The sequence below is a fragment of the Eucyclogobius newberryi genome, unplaced genomic scaffold, assembly GCF_026437365.1.
Source record: "Eucyclogobius newberryi isolate DKJ021-1_F unplaced genomic scaffold, fEucNew1.0.hap1 SCAF_5, whole genome shotgun sequence".
NCBI lineage: Eukaryota > Metazoa > Chordata > Actinopteri > Gobiiformes > Gobiidae > Eucyclogobius > Eucyclogobius newberryi.
This window is the reverse complement of record NW_027316167.1, coordinates 21144993-21168912: the sequence shown is the minus strand read 5'-3', so window position 1 is coordinate 21168912 and position 23920 is coordinate 21144993. Positions and strand designations below refer to the sequence as shown.

Below are 23920 nucleotides of genomic sequence, written 5' to 3'. Positions count from 1 at the left end.
TATTACAAAACAGCATGGTATTTCATAAAACAATCATTTACAGGTGGCCTGGATTGGCAGGATCAATTTATAATGCAATTAATTAATAACACAGTGGGCGAAACCGATGGTTGATGTCAGCTTACAAACTCAATTCCCAACATAAGGAATGTGTGTGTGTGTGTGTGTGTGTGTGTGTGTGTGTGTGTGTGTGTGCGTGCACTGGACTGGCTCTGCACTGGCTCCTGTGGCTCAGAGAATAGACTTTAAAGCAGCTCTGCTTGTGTACAAGTCTCTCCATGGAGTCTCTCCATGGCCTAGCACCAAAGTACATCTTGGATATGTTAGTGCCATATGAACCATTTCGGACTCTGAGGACCTCAGGGACCGGCCTCCTGCTGGTGCCCAGAGTCAGGACTAAACATGGGGAATCTGCGTTTCAGTTTTATGCAGCTAAAACCTGGAACAGTCTTCCTGAAGATGTGAGACAGGCTTCTACTCTGACAATGTTCAAATCTAAGCTAAAAACAGTTTTGTTTAGCTGCGCATATGACTGAAAGGATTGATAATTTTTAATTTAGTTAATTTTATTTTATTTCTGTTTCTGTAATTTCTTTGTGATTTGAATGCATTTTTCCTAGTGTGTGAAGCACTTTGAATTGCCTTGTGTATGAAATGTGCTCTACAAATAAACTTGCCTTGCCTTGTGTGTGTGTGTGTGTGTGTGTGTGCGTTAACATATGAATGAACAGCCATGCAAACGACAGCAAGGACAGATATTTATGTTTCCCCCAAGGAGTGAGAAAGACTTGAAAGTGGAAGAAACAGAATTATTCAGAAGATGGCAGACGGATGTTCAAGAGAGGGATAACATTGTTTTGCAAAACACGCATGGGTTTCTGTGGTGAAGTTGTGCTAGACTGTACTCGGTTAAAAAAGCTGATAAAGTTTTCTTTTGGCGCTCCTTTCATTCTCAGCACATCTTGGGCATGTCCATATAGGAATCCTTTCATCCATTTATATAGCTTTGCAGTCCTGTCACATCACCCGCCCCCGCACAATGTTAACCCAGGGGTCTTTAGACTGTAGGAGGGACTAGAACAGGCGGCTTAGTTAGAGGTGGGAACGATGACAAATGTGCCCCAACTGCAAAACAAGATACAATTAAAAAAATAATACAGCAATGGTGAGCATCTATCATACTATCAGCAAGAAACAGTTGTAAAACATGTCAGATAATGCACATGGGTAATAAATGCTGATCTATGAAATTCCAATAAGCTTTTTTGGCTCAATTTGATGAAAGGTTTTGATGAAGGATTTAAATATAAGACTGCTCCTATTACACATAGACATTATTCTAGACTTAATTATTTCCAACAATTAAACAACGGAAATTAGATGATCCTAACCTTCAAATTCAGTTGCACTCTATATCCCAAAGAACTGTCAAACCATCCCTTATAATTAGTTTGGTGCGAGATGAATTGTTGAAATCCATTAGCTGACACTATTTTTGAAGTCAGGCTTTTCATACGGCATTTATGAACCCAATTTATTTCCCTTTCTTCAATGAATCACCACTGAATAATGTGTGGAAATGTGATTAGTGAAATTGCAATACTCAAATATGTAATTCACCTTTGGGGAGAGACGACGACAGAATAGTAGGGGAAACGTACTTAGTTTTTGTAAAGAACTCCCCCCGTGCGGACCTACACAAGAGCATCGCAGCTAGACGTGCGTTTGTTTATTAGCGCGACGGATTGCATAGCATCTCTCGTCTCCCGTAAATTTCCGTCTCTTCTGAGCCAGTGTACGGGCTTATTTTTGTCCCGTACACAGAGGGAACTATATTATGATAGATCAATGCGTTTAGCCACGGGGAAACGTGCTGCTCTCCTGGGGACGAGCCAGAACGCGGCTGCAGGTGAGTGATAGGTGCGTTTTATGATTGATACGTGGCAGGACTAATCGGCAGTCCACGCCACGAGGAAACTCAGATTTGGGCCAAAATATCGTCCATTACGCCTTTCAGGTAAAATAGAAGACCTTTTATTTGTCCAACAAAGGGGAGATTGCAGTGTTGCTACAGCAAATAAAACATAGCAGCAGTAGTAGACTAAGAAAGTAAATAAATAAATAATAATCATAATAATATCGTAATTATAAGTAGTAGTAGTAGTAGTAGTAGTAGTAGTAGTAGTAGTAGTAGTAGTAGTAGTAGTAGTAGTAGTAGTAGTAGTAGTAGTAGTAGTAGTAGTAGTAGTAGTAGTAGTAGTAGTAGTAGTAGTAGTAGTAGTAGTAGTAGTAGTAGTAGTAGTAGTAGTAGTAGTAGTAGTAGTAGTAGTGATACATAAGGATTGAAAATTGGCTAAATAACAAAATACATTAATTATAAAAAAGTGTACATAAAGATATACTAAAATACGATCTTAAATAGATAAATAGGTTAATATAAAACTAGATTCTTCAAGTAGATACTAGATCTAGTTTTATATTATCCTATTTATTTAGGATCTTATATTAGTATATATTTAAATACACTTTTTCACTACTGTCAATGCAACAACAAGGTCATCCTGATAGAACTTTGGTAACTCCCCCCTTCTCTTGTTAGTCTGCAGAGGCAACAAGAGGGCAGCAGTATGGGACAGAGTCAGTGCCAGTTTAGGTGTGGGACCCTCATACGGTGAGCCACCTGCTCCGACAGGGCCGACATATGCTCGGATTTCATCAGGGATATAAAGGACATGATGTACAGGCATGAGATAGACAGAGACAGGATGAAGACCTCTGTAAGGAGAGAAAGCGACTGAGTTTAAATTAAATTCAAAAACGTAGCAGGTTGGATTTTATGTGGAAAGTTGTTGTGACATATAGAGCAGCAGTCTACAGGCCATTCAAATTGATTTTATTTCCTGTGTTCCGTACCACATCAAAGATAGATTTGTCACTGTCAAATCCCATTCAAGTGCATAGTTATGTAATGCTTTGTGTTTTCACTGCATCATTTCAAGATGGGAAATTCAAAAAGTACAATTTAAGCTAATCCTCTCACAATAAAATATATTACACAGTTGATAGGGTGCTTTGTTTACCAATTTAAATTAATTAATTCACAAAAACATGCATCAGGATTTCATATTTTACTGTCTCAATCAAATATATCCATAACACTACTGGACCGCTTAGGCAGTGTGGGGTTTGAGCAGTCTGAGATGGAAGAAGAAGCGAGGAGGAGGGACAATATACACAACACTGAAGTCAAAACATCAGTAAAACAATAACAGTTAAATAATAACTGTAGACATTGGGGAGGTGGATAGTTGATCAAAAATGTCTCTACATTTTCCCAAATGAAATTGCATTTAACAGTTTGTTGTGGAGGTCTTATCCTGTACGCCTGCTCAAATGTGGAGAGCGGATAACTATACAATTTTATAATCGGATGACATTATATATTTAAATACAAAATAGTTTACATTTAACTTGTTTTATACAAAGCAAGATCACATGAAGACACGCTGTATATATACAATATAGCACATTGTATTATGGAATATAACTGATTGAAAAGCCCCAAACCCCTAACTACAATATGTGAGATGTTATTGTGAGTAAGCCTCCAGCCACTCGTGAACAATAAAAGGAAACTTAAAAGGTGGTATGGACAATTTTTTTCAGCAAATTTTTTATCATATTTCCTTGTGGCGTGGATAATTCATTTGTCCTGCCACGTATCAATCATAAAACTCACCTATCGCTCACCTGCAGCCGCGTGCGGTTCGTGCCCACGTTTCCGCGTCCCTAAGCGCATGGATCTATCATAATATAGTTCCCTCAGTGTACGGGGCAAAATGAAGACGGAGAAAGACAGTTCGAGCTGACGCAGAAGTGGACGGAAATCTACGGGAGACGAGAGATGCGATGCGCTCCGTTGCGCTAATAAACAAACGCACGTGTGTGTTGTATCAGTCCACACGGGGGAGTGCGCATGCGCACTTCCGCCTGCGTTCTCAAATCGCCGAAAAATCATCCATACAGCCTTTAAAGCTGGGGTACCTACCGTAATCTTTACACAGCACAGTAGGTATTTAAATGTGTCTAACTTTATTATTAGATGCAGACAGTGGGCAGCGGTCTCATTTTTGTACATCATTTACATCTTTTACAGTATATTCTTTGGGGAAAAGCACAACATTTACTGATTTAAACAGAAAAGTCAGGTACCCCAGCTTTAAGAAACAGACATGTAAATATATAAAGAGTATTTGACAGGTCAAGCTCACAATTTGTTGTACTCATTTACAGACTTTTGCAGCCATTGCCAAGTCTGGTAGAAAGTCTCTCCTAAGCTTCTGTATCTTTGAGCTTGCGGCTCTCAGTCATAATACAAGTCTGCACTGCTCCTCTCAAAATATACACAGCCTCTCCCCGAGCTGTTTTGGTTCTCTTATGTGAGGAAAAACAGTAAACATGTGTACTTGAACTGTGTGGAGTTATGGAGCATGTCTTCAACATGAGCCTGAAGCTGAGGGTGGTACCACAGGTCTGGAAGACCTCCTGTGTGGTACCTGTGCCTAAGACACCGCGCCCCAAAGACCTCAACAGCTTCAGGCCAGTGGCTCTCACGTCCCACCTGATGAAGACACTGGAGCGGCTAGTCCTGGACCACCTCCGCTCCACCGTGAGCTCAGTCATGGACCCGCTGCAGTTTGCATATCGGTCTGGCATCGGAGTGGAGGACGCCGTCATCTCCCTGCTGCACCGCTCTCTCTCTCACCTGGAAAAGCCTGGCAGCTCTGTGAGGATTCTGTTCTTCGATCTTTCCAGCGCCTTCAACACCATCAGCCGCTGCTCCTGAGGGACAAGCTGGAGACGGCTGGTGTGGAGTATGACCTGGCAGAGTGGATCCTGGACTACCTCACAGACCGACCCCAGTTTGTGAGAGCCCGGAACTGTGTGTCTGACACTCGGACCTGCAGTGTGGGGGCGCCCCAGGGCACTGTCCTCGCGCCCTTTCTCTTCACCCTTTACACTGCAGACTTCAGACATGACACGGGCAGCTGTGTCCTGCAGAAGTTCTCTGACGACTCTGCCATCATCGGACTCATCACAGACGACGATGACGCGGAGTACAGAGGACTGGCGCAGGACTTTGTGGACTGGTGTCAGCGGAACCACCTCCTCATCAACGCGGGGAAGACCAAGGAGATGGTGGTGGATTTCCGCAGACGCCACCCCACTGCCCCCTCACCAGTGAACATCCAGGGACGGGACATTGAGAGAGTGGACTCATACAAGTACCTGGGTGTTCATCTGAACCACAAACTGGACTGGACTCATAACACAGACGCACTGTACAGGAAGAGCCAGAGTCGGCTCTACCCCCTGAGGAGACTCAGGTCTTTTGGAGTGACAGGGCCACTCCTGAAGACCTTCTACGACTCTGTGGTGGCATCGGCCCTCCTGTATGGTGTGGCCTGCTGGAGCAGCAGCATCACAGAGAGGGAGAGGAGGAAGCTGGACAGAGTCATCAAGAAGTCCAGCTCCGTCCTGGGCTGTGCTCTGGACTCGGTGCAGGAGGTGGGGGACAGGAGGGTCCTGGCTAGATTCACATCTATGCTGGACCATGAGTGTCACCCCCTGCAGGACACTCTGTCCGCTCTGGAGAGCAGCTTCAGTGAGAGACTGATCCACCCTCGATGTGTGAAGGAAAGGTTCCGTAGGTCTTTCCTTCCTGCTGCTGTCAGACTTTATAACAAAAACTGTTAGTACTGAACACTCGCAATACTGACCTAACCTAATACTGATGTGCAATTCTGTCATATGTGCAATTGCTGTTGGAATTCATGTGCAATTCATGTGCAATTACTGTGAAATTCATGTGCAATCTATGTGCTGTCGTGACACATATTCATGTGCAATTACTGTCGTGATCACATGCAATGGTATTTATTTATTTATTTGTCTATGGGAGTTTTTATTTATTTATAGGAGATCTTCTACTGAAAGTGTTTTTCAGACTTCCTATAAGTGACCTGTTCTTCTGTAGCTACCTCTGTATCTACCTGCGTTGCACCAATGAAATTTCCCCATGTGGGACAATAAAGGAATATCTTATCTTATCTTATCTTATCTTAATTCAAGAGAGAGGTGGAAAGGGCCCTGGGTTTGGTCAAAGAAGTGCCTTGTAAGTCCCCACAATGTTTTGGTTATTGACAAAGAGCTTTGGCATTTGTGACCGCTCCCAGCTGTTGTTGAAATAATGAATTTGGAGCTGTGAGAGTATGGAAAGTTTGAGAGCAGGGCATGTGAGAACTCTGTATAAATATGTATAGGATGCGCTGGAAGAGAAAGGTAGTGATGGTGCCAAGTCTGCCATTGAGGTGACAGTGGGCCGAGAGGAAGTCACAGCGTGTGCAGAGCCCGGCAGGCGCGATACACACCATTGGGCAGGAACAAGGCAGTAAACACTTAACCCTGTTAGCATATGCAGTCTGAGGAAGGTGCGCTGTTTGCCATTTACCCTACTGGCTGCCTATAACACAAGTATGTCCTTTTTGATGATATGACATTTCATACAAATTTTCTTCTTGTCCAAACAATTTCCCACTCCATCGAAGCCCTTTTAGCTTTATAAATCAAATCACTACCAGAGGTGGGAAGAGTAACCAAAACATGTACTCAATTAAGAGTAAGTTTACTTTAAAATAATATTACTCAAGTGAGAGTAAAACTAGTCAAAATAATAGTAGAACTCAAATAACTGAAGTAATTGGAGAAACTACTACAACATGAGTTTGGATGTAAAAAGTATTAAACATTGGATTTCAGAGTTAATGTAAAACAAATAATATCTGAAGGTAAGGTAAAAGATCATTTAAAACATACAGTTTTTGTCACCTGTAGACTTACAGTGGGAAGCCAGAGTTTAAAAAAAAGCCAAACCTGAATGTAATCAAGCTTTGTCATTTATTATTCAAAAGTTGTAATATTTGCGGACTGCTGCTATGTCTTTAAAGTGCTTTGTTTGTCTGAATGACATGTTTAAAAGCTATAAAAGCAGATAAATGCAATAGTGTTGCACAAAATAATCTATAACCAGATACTAACAACATTTGACATTAATTAACATTTAAACAAGATTCAATTACAATAAAATCACATAAAGAGAACATATTTGGATCAACACTACGTCACAAAACAGTGCATGTGCTGTAGACGACTGCTCAGAGTAACACTTAATCACAATGTTCTGAAGTGTATGTTTAGTTTTTTCAGCATGAATGTGATGAGTAGAGTGACTGCAGGAGCTTTAGCAGGCATTTTGAAAGGTGACATTCTCTCCACTCACATATGGACTATCATATATCACCAGGCGAAGATAGTCTGTGCAGCAGAGAAGCCAAAATGAATTGGTGTCTTGGCATTATTATGTAAATGTTCTAATGTGCTTTGTGGAAATATGTTTTGAGCCTCTTTTATATAAAGTGTATTGGACATGTGTCTGCAACTCTCATCTTACAGACAACACAAGTTCATTCTGTAACGGTAAGCTGCATGTGTAACACTTTAACCAGCTTTATAAAGAGAATATTAGTGCTTAGAAATCCATACAAATAGACATGACATGGATTTCAGGTTAAGATATCACAATTTGACTAAACAACAGTGGAATCTGAAATTCACTTCCATTCACAATGTCTCATACCATTCTGTAACATGGGACCACCGTTATGAACAATAAAGTCAAGTTACAGTAACATAAAAAGCGAGACTAAAAGGCAATTTTAGATTAGGCTTAAAGATGTACTTGAAATTACTTAATTTTGCTTCTAAAATTGTCACAAATATAATTGCAGTATGTTTTTTTTCCTCTGATTATAAAGTGACTTGTATAATCACAATTATTGATTCAACCAATTAATCTTGACATTAACGCTGTGCAACTAATCAAGTTTTAATCAAGATTAAGGTTCAGTCATTTCTTTATTCACCAATGCTCAGCTTGACTCTTTAGAGATAGCAATGATTACATATATCTGTATTGTTTATGTTCAAGCAATTAAGATTGTAAGTATTTTATAATAATTTTGTTAATTTTATTTGCCATCTTATTGTCCCCTGTTGGCTCAGACACGCCGGCTCTAAAACTCCAGAACAAACCAGTGCTTGTTATGCTATAAAAAAACAGAGCCCAGAGGCAGTGCTGATCTATGAACTGTCAAGGTGGAAGCGAGCAGGGCAAATTCTAGTGGTCAGCGCTAAAGCAGACTCCCTAACTAAGTCACCCCCATGAAAACTGAAACTGCTTTAGTAGACATGAAAATTAGCTTAGTGTGTTAGTAAACAGTGAACAAGAAAAGAAAGACACATATGACAAAAAGCTCATTTAAGGGCATTGTGCTACTCTTTGCATTTTGCATTTAGAAATGAACGCCTCGACTTGCACAGGCAAACCACCACAATCTGATCTTGCAATCTTTGCAGGATTGGGCCTGGATGTTCAAAGTGGTGGCAGGAGCACTTTCACGGTCAGACTAATGAATACTGTTGTTGTACCCTTGGGCAAGACACTATGCCCACCTTGACTCCAGTGTTCATGTACAGTGGTGTTTGTGAGAGCAACCGCTACTACAGATGGAAATGAGCCCATGGCTACAATCCAGGCTGTTTACAGCATGTATATCATGTATGTTTATTAACGTGCATAAGAATAATCATCATCATCATCACACAGTATTGGGGAAGCTCCAGGCACATCACTATAAATGGTTTATTGGTTTGACCTGGGAGTGTCATCCCGGAGTCTGCAGGAGGAGCATCAGAATAATCCCGGTCCTGAACAGCCTCAGCGTGAGGCTAAACTCCCACTCTGTCCCCCGCCTGCTCTGCTCACACCTCCAGGACACTGGAGCCACACTGCACTCACACCAGGTACAGACACTTCCAAGAGCTGACAAAAGGTTTATGGATTGTTTGAATGTGAATTATATTCATATGTACAGCATTGTCTAATGCGCCTAACGTAATAATAATAATCATACAAATACAAATAGAAGGTGTTACGGCCCCTGAGCTGCAGTTCCTCTTCTTTATTTTGAGTGTGTGATTCAGTGATTGGAGGACAGTTTTCCAGCTCTGTTGCTGGTTGGTTGCTAGACGATTACACTAGTGTGTCATTTTGTTTTTGTGCCTCTTATTATTTGTAGTTTGCTGTTGTGTTATTTGTCCCTTGTTTTGTCAGCAAAACAGGACTCTTTTTCTCTTATACTTGTTATTTGGGTTTTTTAGTTTATGTCTTTGTAAGTTTTGGTTAGACTTTGTAAATATCCTTTTTGTGTAAATATTTTCGAGGATTTTGTGTGGATTCTGTTAATTCCTGTAATTAAATTACAATTACAATTTCTTTCTGTCCTATGGTCTTTGAAGAAAAACCTAAAAAAAAAAATAGAGATAGTTCCTTCAGGCGTTTGTGTTACTGTCTTTTTAAATATGTGATTTTTAGACTCACACCGCAGGACATTTTTGTTGTTAAGCTTTTTACAAATGAGATTGAGAAGAGAATCTTTTATATGGAACATTAAGACCATGAATCTATTTAGCTTATTCCAGAAGCCAGTCTGGGCGTCGCCATATGACGAAATAATTCTTCCGGTTGTACAAGTTAACATAGGGCTGCCGACCTCGAGAGAAGATAACTTCTACACAGACTAAAAAGCCGCCCAGGGAATCAGTGCATTGTTGACTTGATCACATGACGTTTTACACAAACCAATCTACTTTATAAATATAGCATATTTTAGCTGCTAGACTCTTCCCTTGATCTCCCTTGAGGGAACAGAGTTCCCGCTTGACCAGAAGTGCCATTAAAACGGAAGTGCCAAACTGTGACAAAAAGAGGCAAAAGTGGGCAGGGAAGAAAAAGATCAATATAACAGCTAATTGTTTGAATTCTATTTTTTTCTGTATACCAGGTCATAATCAATGATTATATGATCAAATTAAACTACCGTGGCAGTGGAAAGTGGTGTTTCTATTTGCTGCAGCAGAGCTTAACAATTCCTTTGGATCCTTCAATAGGAAGATCACACTTTCAGTAGAACACAGGAGATTTAAGGATACAGAAGTGGGTTGATTGTACGAGAATAAATCAAATGTAACTTGTTACAAGACGAGGGGATCTAACATTGAGTTGTGTGTTTAGTGAGTGATGTGGTTTAAGTGACGTTCCCATGGGGTGGTGTGTGACAAGAAGAAGTCGCGGACACTGTTCTGTACTTTTCGAAGATGTTTAATACAGATAACAGCATCAGATAACAGGACAGCAGAAAACAGCGCCCGGGTCTCCGATGATCAGGAACCACGTCTCTGGGCGCACCTCCCTTATATACTGAAACCGCACAAAGACCGATAAACCATATCTGACAGGTATGACCCTATCCATGTACCAACGGATTAGCCAATGAGAGAACAAGATGTAAAGGTATCCTTATTTGGGTAGCACCAGGGGAGAAGTTACAGGATGAGAACATGCGTGTGTGTGCCGATGTTCAGACCTATATCTCCTTTTTCGGCCTATCGCTTCGCCTGTTGCTTACTCCTAGCAATAAATTACAACAGGCCTCAGTACTCCTAACAACGTGTAGAAGAGTTAAACAAACCAAGGGGGATAGATAGAACAGAATGTACAGTTTAGATACTTCATGAGTCAAAGCACATCATGAGGTGGAGACATCTTGGTCACCTGTGATGTGCTATAAGATCACATGTCTGTGTTTTTACCTTCTAATTGGGCCCTGAGAGAGACTTCAGACAAAATCAAAGTTCATCCTGCCAAGTGACAGAATGTCAACACTCCAGCTTGCTCCAGATGTCTTCTTCAAAACCACTCACAGTAAAAAGGTTATTGTTCCTACATCATGTAATTGAAGTTGCATAGCCTTTTTGAAGCCTTTAGTTACATGGGCAAATAGTGTTTCTATTGTGGGCCAGTTTCAAGCCTTTATAAATTAAAGGATTTCTTAAGGGAGGTGTAAATACATCATGACATATCACTATGTTCTACAAGGGAAGCTCTTGTTTGATCTGTGTGTTATTGGTTCCGGACAAACTCATGACAAGAATGTTTAAATAGTGAGAAGCCACTTTCAGAAATGTGCAACAAGATGCATGTGTTGTTGTTGTCGTCGGTGTCGTTGGTGTTGGTGTTGGTGTTGTAGTTGTAGTACTGTGTGAAATCTAAATCTATAGTTTTTAACCATGCATTCACAGTATTGTTCTGCTCTGGGACAGACTTTTATTCAGTTCAAAACCCTCTCCTCTTATTTGGTGCTTCAGAGCGCTGGATAACCCTGGACTTTAGTTCAAGATTGTTTTCTCACAGAAAAAAGTAAATGGAGGTGATTTTGAACGTGAGAGCGTAAGCACTCTTCCAGACGTTAGAGATAAAGCCAGTTAAACGAGTGAGTCAAAATACGAGGGTCTGGACAAAATTGCCTACCGGACCGGACTTTACCTGGTTATGGCTGGTTTAGAGCCTCTTTTAAAAGGATTTCTCTGGTCCAAAGGCTTTTTTAGACAGGAGTTGTAGCATGAAATGGGGAGAGAGAGGGTAGTCACCTTATTCTGTTCTGTCCACTTTTGCTTCTTTTGCCATGGATCAGCACTTCCGCTGTGTTGACACTTCCGGTCGAGCGGGAACTCCGTTCACTAAGTGGAGAACAAGGGAAGATTCTTGCCACTAAAATATGATATAAAGTATATTGATTTATGTAAACTGTTCAATGTTGACCAACAAGTCAACAATGCCCTGGTAATTCCCTGGCGGCCTGAAAACGGCTTTTAAGTCTGTGTGGAACTTATTTTCTTTCTAGGTCAGCAGCCACATGTTAACTAATACAAGCGGAAGGGGGGACACTATTAATGGTGGCGCCCGTGGCAACATCCAGAATAGAGTTTGAGGTAAATGGTTGAGCGGGGAATCCAATCACACCCTGGTCATGAAACCCTTACCCTGGCTAGCTACATCCAGTAGTTCTCAGTCTACCGAACATGCGCAAAAGTGCTCTTCTCCCACACGAGCGGTGAGAGGAGCACGAGTACCACAAGACCACTCTGACCAATCAGAGCGAGTTTCTAGAGCGAAGCAGAATGAGCCGAAACCAAAGATTAAAAAGCAGTTTTTAGGAAAACTGAATGATTTTCAACAGCACATAGTCTGACCTGTGTGAAAGCTGTAGGTCCCTGTCCGCTGAACACGAGCAGTTTGTTTGTCTGGACCATGGATTTTTTTCACTGCAGTTCTAATGGACTGGCAATAACAAATGCTATATCGTGACTCTAAAATTTGATATTCTGGTGGTGACAACGTTAAGTGCAACGCCCTTAACCACTGCACCACAAGCGAGCACAGTTTATAACCTTTTAACAGTGGAGAGCGATCCCCCACCCTCTTCCATCTTTGCTTTGTTTGATAAACACTTTTAAATGTAGTGATGTATAATGATGTGGAATTCGTTGTTTTATTGTAGCCCCAAGCTTTTTTGCAGCACTATGAGGGTGTATTGGCCCCCAAGCCGCTTCTGTTGTGTTGTATGTCACACAAAACAATGATCAGCAGATATTTTCCAACAAAGCAGTTGTTGTATTAATATAAATTGTGAACTTTTGCAAAATAATAGTCTAATAGGCTCTTTCACATACAAGATGGGCCACAGAAAAAACCTGCTGTACACACTAATTGCTTTCTGCTCGGGTGGAGGGTAAAACCACAATGCCGTGAAACAGAAATGCCTACTATTGGATGCAGTAGAGAAGAGGTTAGCCCAGGTTTGAGGTGGAGAGAACGGCGGGACAATGAGGGATAACAAGGAGGGATAAGCCTGTTTAAGCCTCAGGGTCTCGTCACAAATCCACACAGCACAGGGAAACCCACCAGAATGTCAATAATATGTAATGCAAACACAAGAAATGCATAATCTTAGAGAGGAGATAAACACACCTCAGAGAATGTTGCTAGGGCTGTATGATATGGTAGGAATATGCAGTGCTGAACATTTGAATAACCAATACGCAGATGTACTATTTTTCTTTTCTTTTTTTACCCTAAAGTTTGTCGACTAAACAGCTAATAAATAAAAACTGGAATAAAGGTTTGGTAAGACTTGATAAGAGTCTTGATAAGGTTTGTTTCATTGCTTTTTTGATAGGCCTCCAGATGTTCTTACTTTGGCATAAAACCGGTCCATCTCTAAACTGTTCAACCATTCAAACGGGCCACAAATCTGCATATTGACAGTAACTTTACCTGCACCACTTTTATTGAAATGTACAATGTCCTATAAAATGTTTTAATGTCATCTGAATTAGAGCTCATCAGCCCAACCATCACTCCGCCAGTGCAAATATGGAGTCCACCAGTCACTTTGACACTTTGATGGATGTGCTCCCCATATGCTTCCACTCAACACCACGGCTCTGCTGCGCCACCAACACGACCTTAACCACTATCACAGCTAATGTCCAATCACAGCCCGCGCAGGGTAATGTTTATGCTAATTAACTCTCTGTATCATTACACTTCAGCTCGAGAACACTTGTGCATTTTCATCATTTACAAGTAATTATACAAAGCAGCTTGAGAAGATTCCAAAACAAACATGATTCGTCAAGTTTAATTAGGAAAGACATGCAAACACATGTGAGTGTATTTCTATACAGGACCTGTCTTTCCAACAAACAGGCAGCTACCTTTTCTTACAAAATACTTAGAAGTTATTGAAATACTGCAATAAATAAGAATAGGAATGCTAGATATGCCATGAGACCATCTTTTGCTAAATGTATCTGTACAACTTTATCTATCAATGACATGATGAAAACATGCAAGAATTGTAATAAACAGAGATGGGCATTAACTAAATATAGCGAAACAAAACAAACTTAATTTTCAGAGCAATTTCACACAGAAAATAGTCAAATTCATCCCTACAAAGTCTGAACTCTAAATGGCTTGTTTTTGCTTCTAGTATTTGCTGTCGACCTGCCAATTAAAAATCCCTAAGCTGATCATTGACAATTTGAAATGATTCGATTTGATTAATTGCACAACCTGAGCAAACAAAATGGTTAAAAATATACATCAATATTTACATATGCTGTGTTTTTTTTCTGCTAAGCTAAAATGCCCTGTTATCAGCACATACTTGGACTAAAGTGAGTCTTGCAGGGACACAACAACAGCGTACATTTGGGCACGTAAAGTAAATTAATCAATCAATCCTGACATTCCTGTTCATTGCAAACATTTATGGAGCTGTATACGGGAAATGTCTTTGTGTCATAGAAGTGCCCATTACTACCAGGCAATACACTGCTCAGGTCTGTCGCTGCTCAGACTCATTAGTGAGATGTATTTCCACAGATCCAATACACCCTCTTGACCTTCATTCACCTTCTCACAGCGCCAATGAATATTATACGATATTTACTCAGCAGCACTTCGCTTGGGCATTTGTAATTTTCTTCTCTGTTGATTTAATTTGTGTGTTTGCTTTGGAGAATGCTGAAATTGGGTTTCTAGCCTTCAGCAACAGCAACACACCTGTTGTACCTCAGTCTTAACACTTAACAGAAAAAGCTGATGTAAATACAAGCTGGAACAATATTTTACCCTTGCTATAATGTTTCCTCATCGGGAACTTGCTTGAGTAATCAAGAATGTCACAATGAGCTCTAAACGCTCGTCTCCTCACCTCATGAAGCCGTCTGATAACACATATTTAAAGTGTTTCCACTCTGAAGTGAACCGTATCGGGCTGAGGGGTCCAAAGTGGGACCGGGTACTACCTCCCAAAGGGGTCCAATCCTCTTTGGCTCCAGGTCTGCTTTAGGTGAGAATGCAGACACGGAAAAAACAAGTCGATAAAAAGCATGAAAAGATAAACAGATGTTAATAATTTCTCACAATCATTTCTACCTTGATCCTGAGATAAAGTGCTGTATTTCCTTAGGTGGAAATGTATATGTTGAACAAATCGACATTAGCAAAAGTTGTTTCCTGTTTATTGATGCACAGCAAATATCCATCTTCCGTCTTCCATAGAGATAGCATAAAAGATTTTCATGTTACGATTATTTTCAGATGAAACAATTACAATATAACGATTATTCATGATTATTGATAACAAAAAACGTAAAATCCTTTATTTTCTCACTCTAATACATTACTGTTCCGTTTGAATGACCAGACAATATTTATGAAATCTAACTCTCTGAATGCAAAGTTAAGTTATTGTGATATAAACAGACACATAAAAAGCATTATACATTTAAGTGCAACTTTTTTTGTAATGCAGATTTTATCAAAACACTTGCTTCTAAATGTAGTAATGTAATGATTATTAGTTTAGTTCATCGAGTATATTTTGACCTGAATAATCACAATTATCGATTAACCAGATAATCCTGACAACCCTAGTCATCCAGGCAGGTTCCATAGCAAAAGCAAATTAAATACATTTTGTCAACTGGACAAAGGTTTTAAGAGTGATGATGTAAATAACTAAACCCAATGCATTAAATAAAGAGACGTCAGAGTCAGAATCACATCACTCATAGCTCCACAAACTTGGAATTATTAAGTGTATATTTGTGAATTGCTGAGATCAGCCTTATGATTAAAATATATATATATATATATATATATGCTTCAGGTATGGTTTAGATTTTACACACTTAATGATTCTGCTTTGGTCTGATGATATCAATCTATTCAACATAAAAAAAGCACAGAAAATATTTAAATAAAAATAAATGGAATACCTACACACGATCTTGCTGCTGGAGCAATAAAAATGAATGAGTACTTCATTAACTCAGCAATTTTCTGCACCTAACTGTAGCAACTGTCCTATTAATCCCAGTCATGCTCAAGTGCTTAACATTATAAACTCACGGAATTGATCCAAGTCTAAAGATGTTTTTGGTGCTAATTCAATCTTTTTAAACGATTCAAAGAATATTTATTTGTGCCAATTACTCATCTGGTGGATTTATTCTTCATACAGTGTTGTGCCTTCAGTGTGGAAGATGTTAGTGGTTAGTCCAATCTGTGTCTAATGTTATAGACCAACTTCTTCCTTCAATTTCCTTCAAAAATGCAGAAAAATGGGTGGCAAAACAATCAAACACTTGAATAATGCTAACAAATCCTTACACCCTATACTAGTATATTGGTAGAAAAGATCAAATGTCTTCTTGATGAATATGCTTGTGTAGGAGCAGTCTTTATGGACCTCAAGAATGCCTTTGATATAGTAGACCACAAAGTTCTTCTGTCTAAATTGATCTGCTTTAATTTCTCAGATGAAAAATTGCTCTGGTTCAAGTCATTTATTTATCTGAGCGGAAGCAGTGCATGTCCATTTTAGGAATCCAGTCACGGTACATGAACTGTCCAGCAGGGGATCCCCAAGGCAGCATCCAGGGGCCTATATTATTTTCAATGTATATAAACGACTTACCTGATATGTGTCCTTATATTGAAATGTATGTGGACAATGCTGTTATTTTTACTCCGCCTTTTGAACTTCTGCAATGACCAATATTCAAAACTGGGTCTAGGTCTCATATTTACTGTGAAACGCAAAAAAAACTGCATGATGTTCAGTAAGCGTCCATCCATACACGCACAAAGTATAATTTACTGTACAGAATTTTAGGCATATAAAGATCCTTCATGACATTGATTGCTGCTCGCATGTTTTTACACACCATGATTTTCCTCACATATAGAGTATCGTTTAACCTCCTGGTCACTTTCTAGTGGCACAAAACTCAAATCTATAAAATCTCAATTTTCACAATTTTGTTCATTGAAGGACTTCATTAAGCTAAAGAGTGTGAGTGGGAGGGCACCAGGGCCATGGCTCGAGGGGACTGTGAGGTTCCACACAGACGTAACTCATCCGGACAAACTGTGCTCTCTGTCAAAGAGACTCATTATTGGAATAACCTTCCTCTGACAATAAGAAAATGCCAATCACTGTGGAGGAAGAAAAACCAGGTCTGTGAGCACTTTTAACTGCCTTTTATTGTCCTGTGATGTTTTAATTTTGTAACGTTTTGCATTTGTCTTTTGGTAACGTGCCTAGGGACTAAAGACGAAAATTAGCATCTTTGCTATAATCTGGCACATTTACACTGTAATTTGCGTGTCCCTAAATTTAAATAAATTATGCTCCAGTGCAGGGGCTTTCCTTTAAGAAAAAAAAAAAAATAACCTTTCTGTAACAGCACTATATTTGATTGGCCTAACACCAATATCTTGATATCTATGGTATCTATGCTCAATATCAGTATCAGTGTCTAATGATACTTCTACAAGCGACTAGACTTGTGAGAGTAAAGATGGAAACGCTGCGTCTGCTTGTCATGAGGCAGTGAATCTTTGACATTTTGTTTGTTTGGTGCAAATGCCTCTTTCCTCCAGGGGCAGCAGAGCAACACATTGAGATTACCTGGTAATGAATTGGCCGGTGGGGATCCGCTCATCACATTTGAAGACTAACGGCCTGACTTTGGAGTTCTCAAGTCAAGACATAAATCTAACCATACAGGAGATGGATTTATGAAAATATTGCCTAGGTGCCGCTCGGTGGCCGAATGGATAGCACACGTACGCTCCATGTCTTTCTCCAGTCTTATCCCCATTTCACGCTGTACTGTCCTGTCTAATAAAACCTACGGGCCTAAATATTATTTAAAAAATAAGATCAAATGTTTCTGGGATAGTTATGTGCATATGTCAGTCTAGGGCTGTCTGCTCAGAGACAATGTCTTTCCCTGACTTTGACTGTGACTTTAAACTGATATGAAAATATTGACTCCCGGCTTTTCATGTCTCTCTGACAACCTAAGTCTTGTTCACTCACTCCAAACAATTGAGAAAAAAAATACCAATACTACTGATACTAAGGTTTCAACGTACTGGCTTAGGTAAAAAAAAATTATATATATATATATATATATATATATATATATATATATATATATATATATATATATATATATATATATATATATATATATATATATATATATATATATATATATATATATATATATATATATATATATATATATATATATATATATATATATATATATATATATATATATATATATATATTTTAGTTTTAATAACTCAGTTGACAATAATTTAAAATTCCCAATAGAGAATTTCTGTGCTTGTGAATGTGAGAATACAGCCTGATAACAGAACAATGTGCTAAATCTGCGAACTATACAAGCACTCTTTCCTTATTACAATATGAATATTACTCTCATTTACCTCCTGAATTGAATATTGTTTCAATGCATCCATTTATGATGGGTCATCGCTCCCCTGTCCCAATTTCTAAGTCCAAATGAGCAACATCAAGCGTATACAAATGAATAGCTCAAATTTACATGAAAATAACATACCACAACCACAAGAGCTTTGATGAAATAAAGCAAAAATGAGGTCACAAACAATGAAATGGTTTAGAACCCAGACCATGCTGAGAACTATTTGTGATATGCTCCTGTATTGTTGAACTCAGTTACTAATTACCTTCACAGTGCTTGTTTTACAACATGCTGTTTTGTGCTAATGTTTCAGAAAGGCAAGCATGTAGTATTTTGGGTCTGTAATAAAAGTGTTTTTATGTTTTGGTGCACTCATATTGTCTCCTCCAGTGGTTAAAGGGATTAGCTAAAATGTCACAGTCCACTGTTGCATCAGTATGAATAAATCAAGCCCACAGCCAGCACCATCTCCACATTTGAATTGAACTAGTGAGCAAAATGCCAAAGAATATTAGTTTGACACCAGGTGCAGAGTGACTGCCATATGCTGGGTGTTTCTGATAATAGTATATATTACAAATGTACTACACAGATTTAGTCCATTGTTGCAGTGGCACCAGCTCTAGTAAAATATACAACTGATGGCTCTCCCCAAAATATGTTAATTGTTTTCTCTTTTCCCAAACAATTCATCCACAAAGAGTCACAAACCGTACTCTTTGTGCTGGTCCAAGCCTTGTCTTCTGTGATTTTCATTGCAGCAACAATTAATCGACTAGTTGACTACAAACATTTCATCTTAGTCGTATTTTGCTCATCATTATTAGTCATAAGCAGGACAACAAAAGACATTTTTATAACAGAGACAAAATGCCAAAAAATAAAACACAATTTCTGATTTTCGTCACTAATACTATGTGTAAATATTCTCTATAGAAGTCTTCAGTCACCAGATTTAGGTTGATAAATCTCACTGCACAAAAGGAATAATAGTCGGATTAGTCCACTATAATCGCTGACTAGTCGACTACTAAAATAATTGTTCGTTGCGGCCCTAGTGATTTTCCAAATCAACATGCGATTCACTGCCCACTTGGAGGCAGAGGATTTACTGTCGCATCCTTGGAAGAGACTGTCACTTTTGAACATCCCAGTGTCTGTTCCTTCTCCGATAAGCTGTGCTACATTTCTGTATAAATGAGGTTGATGAAGAGTGGCCTTGTGCAGGTCGGTGTGACGTCCCAGTAAATGCTCTATTACAGCTTTACTACAGCAGAAGCATCACTCAGTATGTAACAGGCTATTATCACTGTAACAAAAGCACCTCACAGTACGATAATCACAATATCCACAATAAATTGAGAGCAAAATTCAGTTTTAATTGTCAGTGATCAATTTGGGCCTTTTTAATTGAGGGTCTACAGCCAAAACAAACCTCAAAAATGTCAGAAACGTCTATTGTAATCCCCTAAACAAGAGAGGAAAGTGATAATTCTGAATGTTTGTCCTTTTTTTTTTTACAGGCATACACTATTTTAGACATTTCTGATTGTTAAAATGTCTGACTATTGAGTTAATGCACACAAATATCCGAATATCCATTTTTTTTGGTCAGTATTGAAATACACGTGCCATCTGTACATCCATAGCAGGGAACACATCGCATATAAAACCAGAAATACATGTGAGGTGAGTTGAGGCAGATGGTCCATGATGCTAATTAGACAGCATCCTGCCGTAAAGCTAATGGCACATAAGAGGGTACTGTAAGTGTAAATGCTGCCAGTTTCTCTGTTTACAAAGCCATGGGAGAGCGGACTGCAGACCTAACATAAGCTACGTTAAACAGCACTGAAGGGAGAGATGATGATACGTGTTCCTTTACATCCCAAATGAACTCCAGAACTAATATGTTTTTAATCACTTCTTTCCTGCCCTTCAGCACGATCATTTACTCGCACATTTGCATGATGGGAAGAAGAAAGCGCTGATGTTTTCTGTTCAAACATCTGTCAGAAATGGAGAATCACAGAAACATGAATTCTATATTTGTACATTATATTTAAGGATGGCTAGCATAATAACCTCTTTGTAAAACAGGGGATTTAGCGGAAAAGTCATGTCCTCCGTGGCGTACATAACAAATGACAGGTCAGTAGATAAAGGTGAGTCACTGGCTGTTTTCAACCCGAGCAGTTTTAAATTTAACACCGGAGTCATTTTAGAGTCATTTATGCTCCACGACCTAAGGAACAAAACGCAAAGACATTTTAAATTAGATTAGTTTATGTCTTTTAATGAATTCAAAGCACTTTTAAAACACTATGCTGCTGAGTGTCAAGGCTCTTGTTTTAAATGGTTTTATTGATTATTTTATTGAATGTTTATTGGCATTTTATCTGTTTGTTTATTTAATTTGAAATGGTGTAAATGTTTGTATGTGCTAACAGGGCACTTGTAAATGAGACAAGGGCCCTCCCTGTAGAAGTCAAGGTGATAAAGGTGGTATCGATACTTTTCATCACCTGTCAGTATACAGTATATCAATATTTGGTATAGATCTGCCCATCACTACTAAAGGTGGCAAACAACCTGAAAAAAATGGGGGATGAAAACACATTTCAATTTCAGGTTTGGCTGAAAATGTCACATTGGTCACAAAACCAAACCGTTTTGAAATCACATCCGCACATTGGATATTGATGGACAGCTTTGAATATTCTTCCATTATAACAGTCAAATCCTCAAACGGGATTGCAAATGGGAAACGGATATAGGTATCAAACTGCCTGCCTTTCCGATGATAAATTGGTAAACATAAACTGAAAGCAGGCAATTTCTCTGGAAAGCATAGCACAGGTTTGCGAGGGTAAACTCCTCTCAAAGCTGTCAGCGCTCATATGGAACGCCAGGTTGTGGTAAGAAAGAACAATCAATAAAAATGGTGAATACTAGTCAGATTCCAGCAGTTTAAGAAAGACTAAGGTAGTATAACGTCTGCTAGTTTCTGTGTCTTGTCACCTCAATGCATAATTTATCTGGCCGAGCCAATAGGAAAGCCATAAAGCAGCCAAGAATTAATTAGGTTCAATCAAACTGCAGGAAACCACAAGACACAGCAAACAACAGGCTGCCCTCTGGGAGTCCTCTGTGCTTTTCAGTGACACAGGAATAATCATTTCTAGACCCGACCACAACATGCACATTTGCTCCAAAAAGTGTTACATAATCCGATTAGCACGCTTTAAAATGACCCCTACGGCTCCAGTTTAATCCACCTACAGTTAAAATTAAAGTTCAGTTCTAGAGGATTTGTAAAAAATGTCACTGTCTTTCTTTAAATATGATCACCAATGAAACTTACACTACATTTTCCACAAGACACGAGATAGGTTCAATGAGAACGACCCATATTTACATCAGTTAAGATGAATACATTGTGCTGTTCAGTTCTCAATTTTTGCTTTACAATGATTTATTTATATGATATATTTGTGATTTCTTGTATAATTGTTTTTTGAACTGAGGCTTCACAAAACTTTAACTTTCTTAACCGTCTTTATGTCCACGCCAAATGTAAACACATGAGCAAAACATCTCACGAGACCGTATTCCACGTGTGTGCACAATCTTGTGGCAACTTCCTCCTGCGAGATCATGTGACGTGAGATACCTGATCCATCGTGGCTTGAGTTAGTGTCTTTCCATACTTTAATAAACCACAAACCCATGCAGTGTGCTGGATTATAAACCACATTTGAATGGCTTCTTCTTTTACACTGCCTTGTTAAATAAGAACCAAATCAATGACTTGTTTTGACTAATAAAACATGTTGTGTAAGTAATGGTTTGCTCTGGTATAGTAGCTTGCCATGTAAATAAAGAAACCAAACCAGCACAGAGCACATCGCCCCTATTAAAATGACTAAATAAGCCACAGTGGGTAATGGTCTGATGTAAATAGGCCTACATCTGTGTCCCTCCAAGGCTGGAAGCTGATGAAATGTACAGCGTTTGGCTCAGGTGCTGCTGCTGGGCTCATGTGTAAGAATGGATGTGCTGACTATGAGAAGAGCCACAGAGGGGGGGGGCTTTGCCTTCTGTAGCAGTGCATCAGTGAGGTGAGAGTTTGCACATTATAGCCTGTCCTACACATGTGGAAGCTTTCAGGGGGATGTGTTTTGGAACCAGATCGGAATAGTGGGATGCTATGGTTAAAGCCTAATGGTCAGCTTGCCCCATTTGAACAAACCATGGCTCATATGACCCAGATGAAACACTGCCCTGTGAGTCCATACAATAATGACTCAAAAGGTAGTAGAACCTTAACTTAAGTTTCAATACATTAAAAAAAACACTTAAGCGTGACTATTAGAAGAGTCCAAGTCAATGTGTTACTGCAGGAAGCCAATCTGTGCAGCATAAGAGCAATGAAACAAAAGAGTTGACAGAGAGGTGAAAGGAGGTAAACGACTGCAGACACAAAGCCTCGTGAAAAGACAGACAAGCAGCCAGGACACTCATTCAGAACATCCTGAAACGAGTTTGAACCCACAAGCCTTCACACCAGGCACAACTCACGGGGGTTTGATGACCTTTCAGTGGGAAGAGATTTACAACTTGTTTGTGTCGTTGGAAATGGCTAATGAAGAATACTGTGATTGGAATATTTCGGCTCAAGTGCATCTGCTCATGAAGCCTGTGAAGTGAACAAAGGGCTATGCATTTGTCATCAACACCAACGCTATGCGATGAATATCAAACCGTAATGCAGCATTAGTGTTGCTTTCGGCCAGTGTCAGTGAACGCTTACCCTCTGCAGCCAAAGCACACTGGACAATAAATGACAGCACTCCCGCAGACAGCAGCCAGCTCACGGGCTGCACGGCTCCAGTGGCTCTGGGTCTCCATCTGGTCCTCGCGCATCTCCTCGCCTCTCCGGCATCGGTTATTCCCACGAAGCATCGTCCGCCACGAGCAGCACGGCCACTGGGATGACCCGTCCGCACACCGCTCTTCACTCCGGGAGCCATCTCCAGCCGATGAATTGCTGAACTTTGGCCCGTAAATAATACATCGGATCAGAGTGAGTGTAAGGAATGGCACACGGCGGTTCCGCGGTCTCGGAGCGGCGCTCAGGGTAAAAGAATGCGCCCTTTCTCGCGCTGCCCTCCTCCACTTGGTCCTCCCATCAGCGTGTGGCGCAGGGCGGCGCGCACACTTTCTCCACAGCCTTTACATTTAGCTGCTCGTGCTGAAGCTCAGGGGCCAGCGGCAGATTCCCGTGCCCCAGCTCGATGGCACTGGCTTTTATTGGTCATGTGTTTAGCTTCTGATTTCCACAGACGGTATCTTGACGTCTATGGCCAAAAAAAGACAAATTAGCATATCTATTAATTGCCAAAAGAAAAGTAGGACGACCTCTGCTGGTCTTTTAAATCGCACACAATTGATGGGAAACTGCTTTGGGTAATTGTGAGGTTTATGTCGTTTAGTTGAAAAGCTTTATTTGTGTAAAATGTTGACCTTACCCGGCCCTTTGACACGTGCACGACGCATGGTAACGAGCTTGTTTCCTGCT

General features: G+C 39.8%; 1 protein-coding gene across 2 annotated transcripts in view; it reads right to left on the bottom strand.

Annotated features, from left to right (window-relative positions):
* The window catches only part of kiaa1549lb (KIAA1549-like b), a 51133-nt gene extending 27527 nt beyond the window's left edge, over positions 1–23606 (bottom strand). Inside the window, exon 1 of one of the 2 annotated variants that reach the window (XM_072465010.1) lies at positions 23153–23606. In XM_072465010.1, the coding sequence (XP_072321111.1) occupies positions 23153–23372 (220 nt within the window). In that variant the 5' untranslated portion in view covers positions 23373–23606. The remainder of the gene's footprint in view (positions 1–23152) is intronic. The other variant, XM_072465009.1, reaches the window with a different exon arrangement.
* Between the last annotated feature and the right edge of the window lie 314 nt (positions 23607–23920).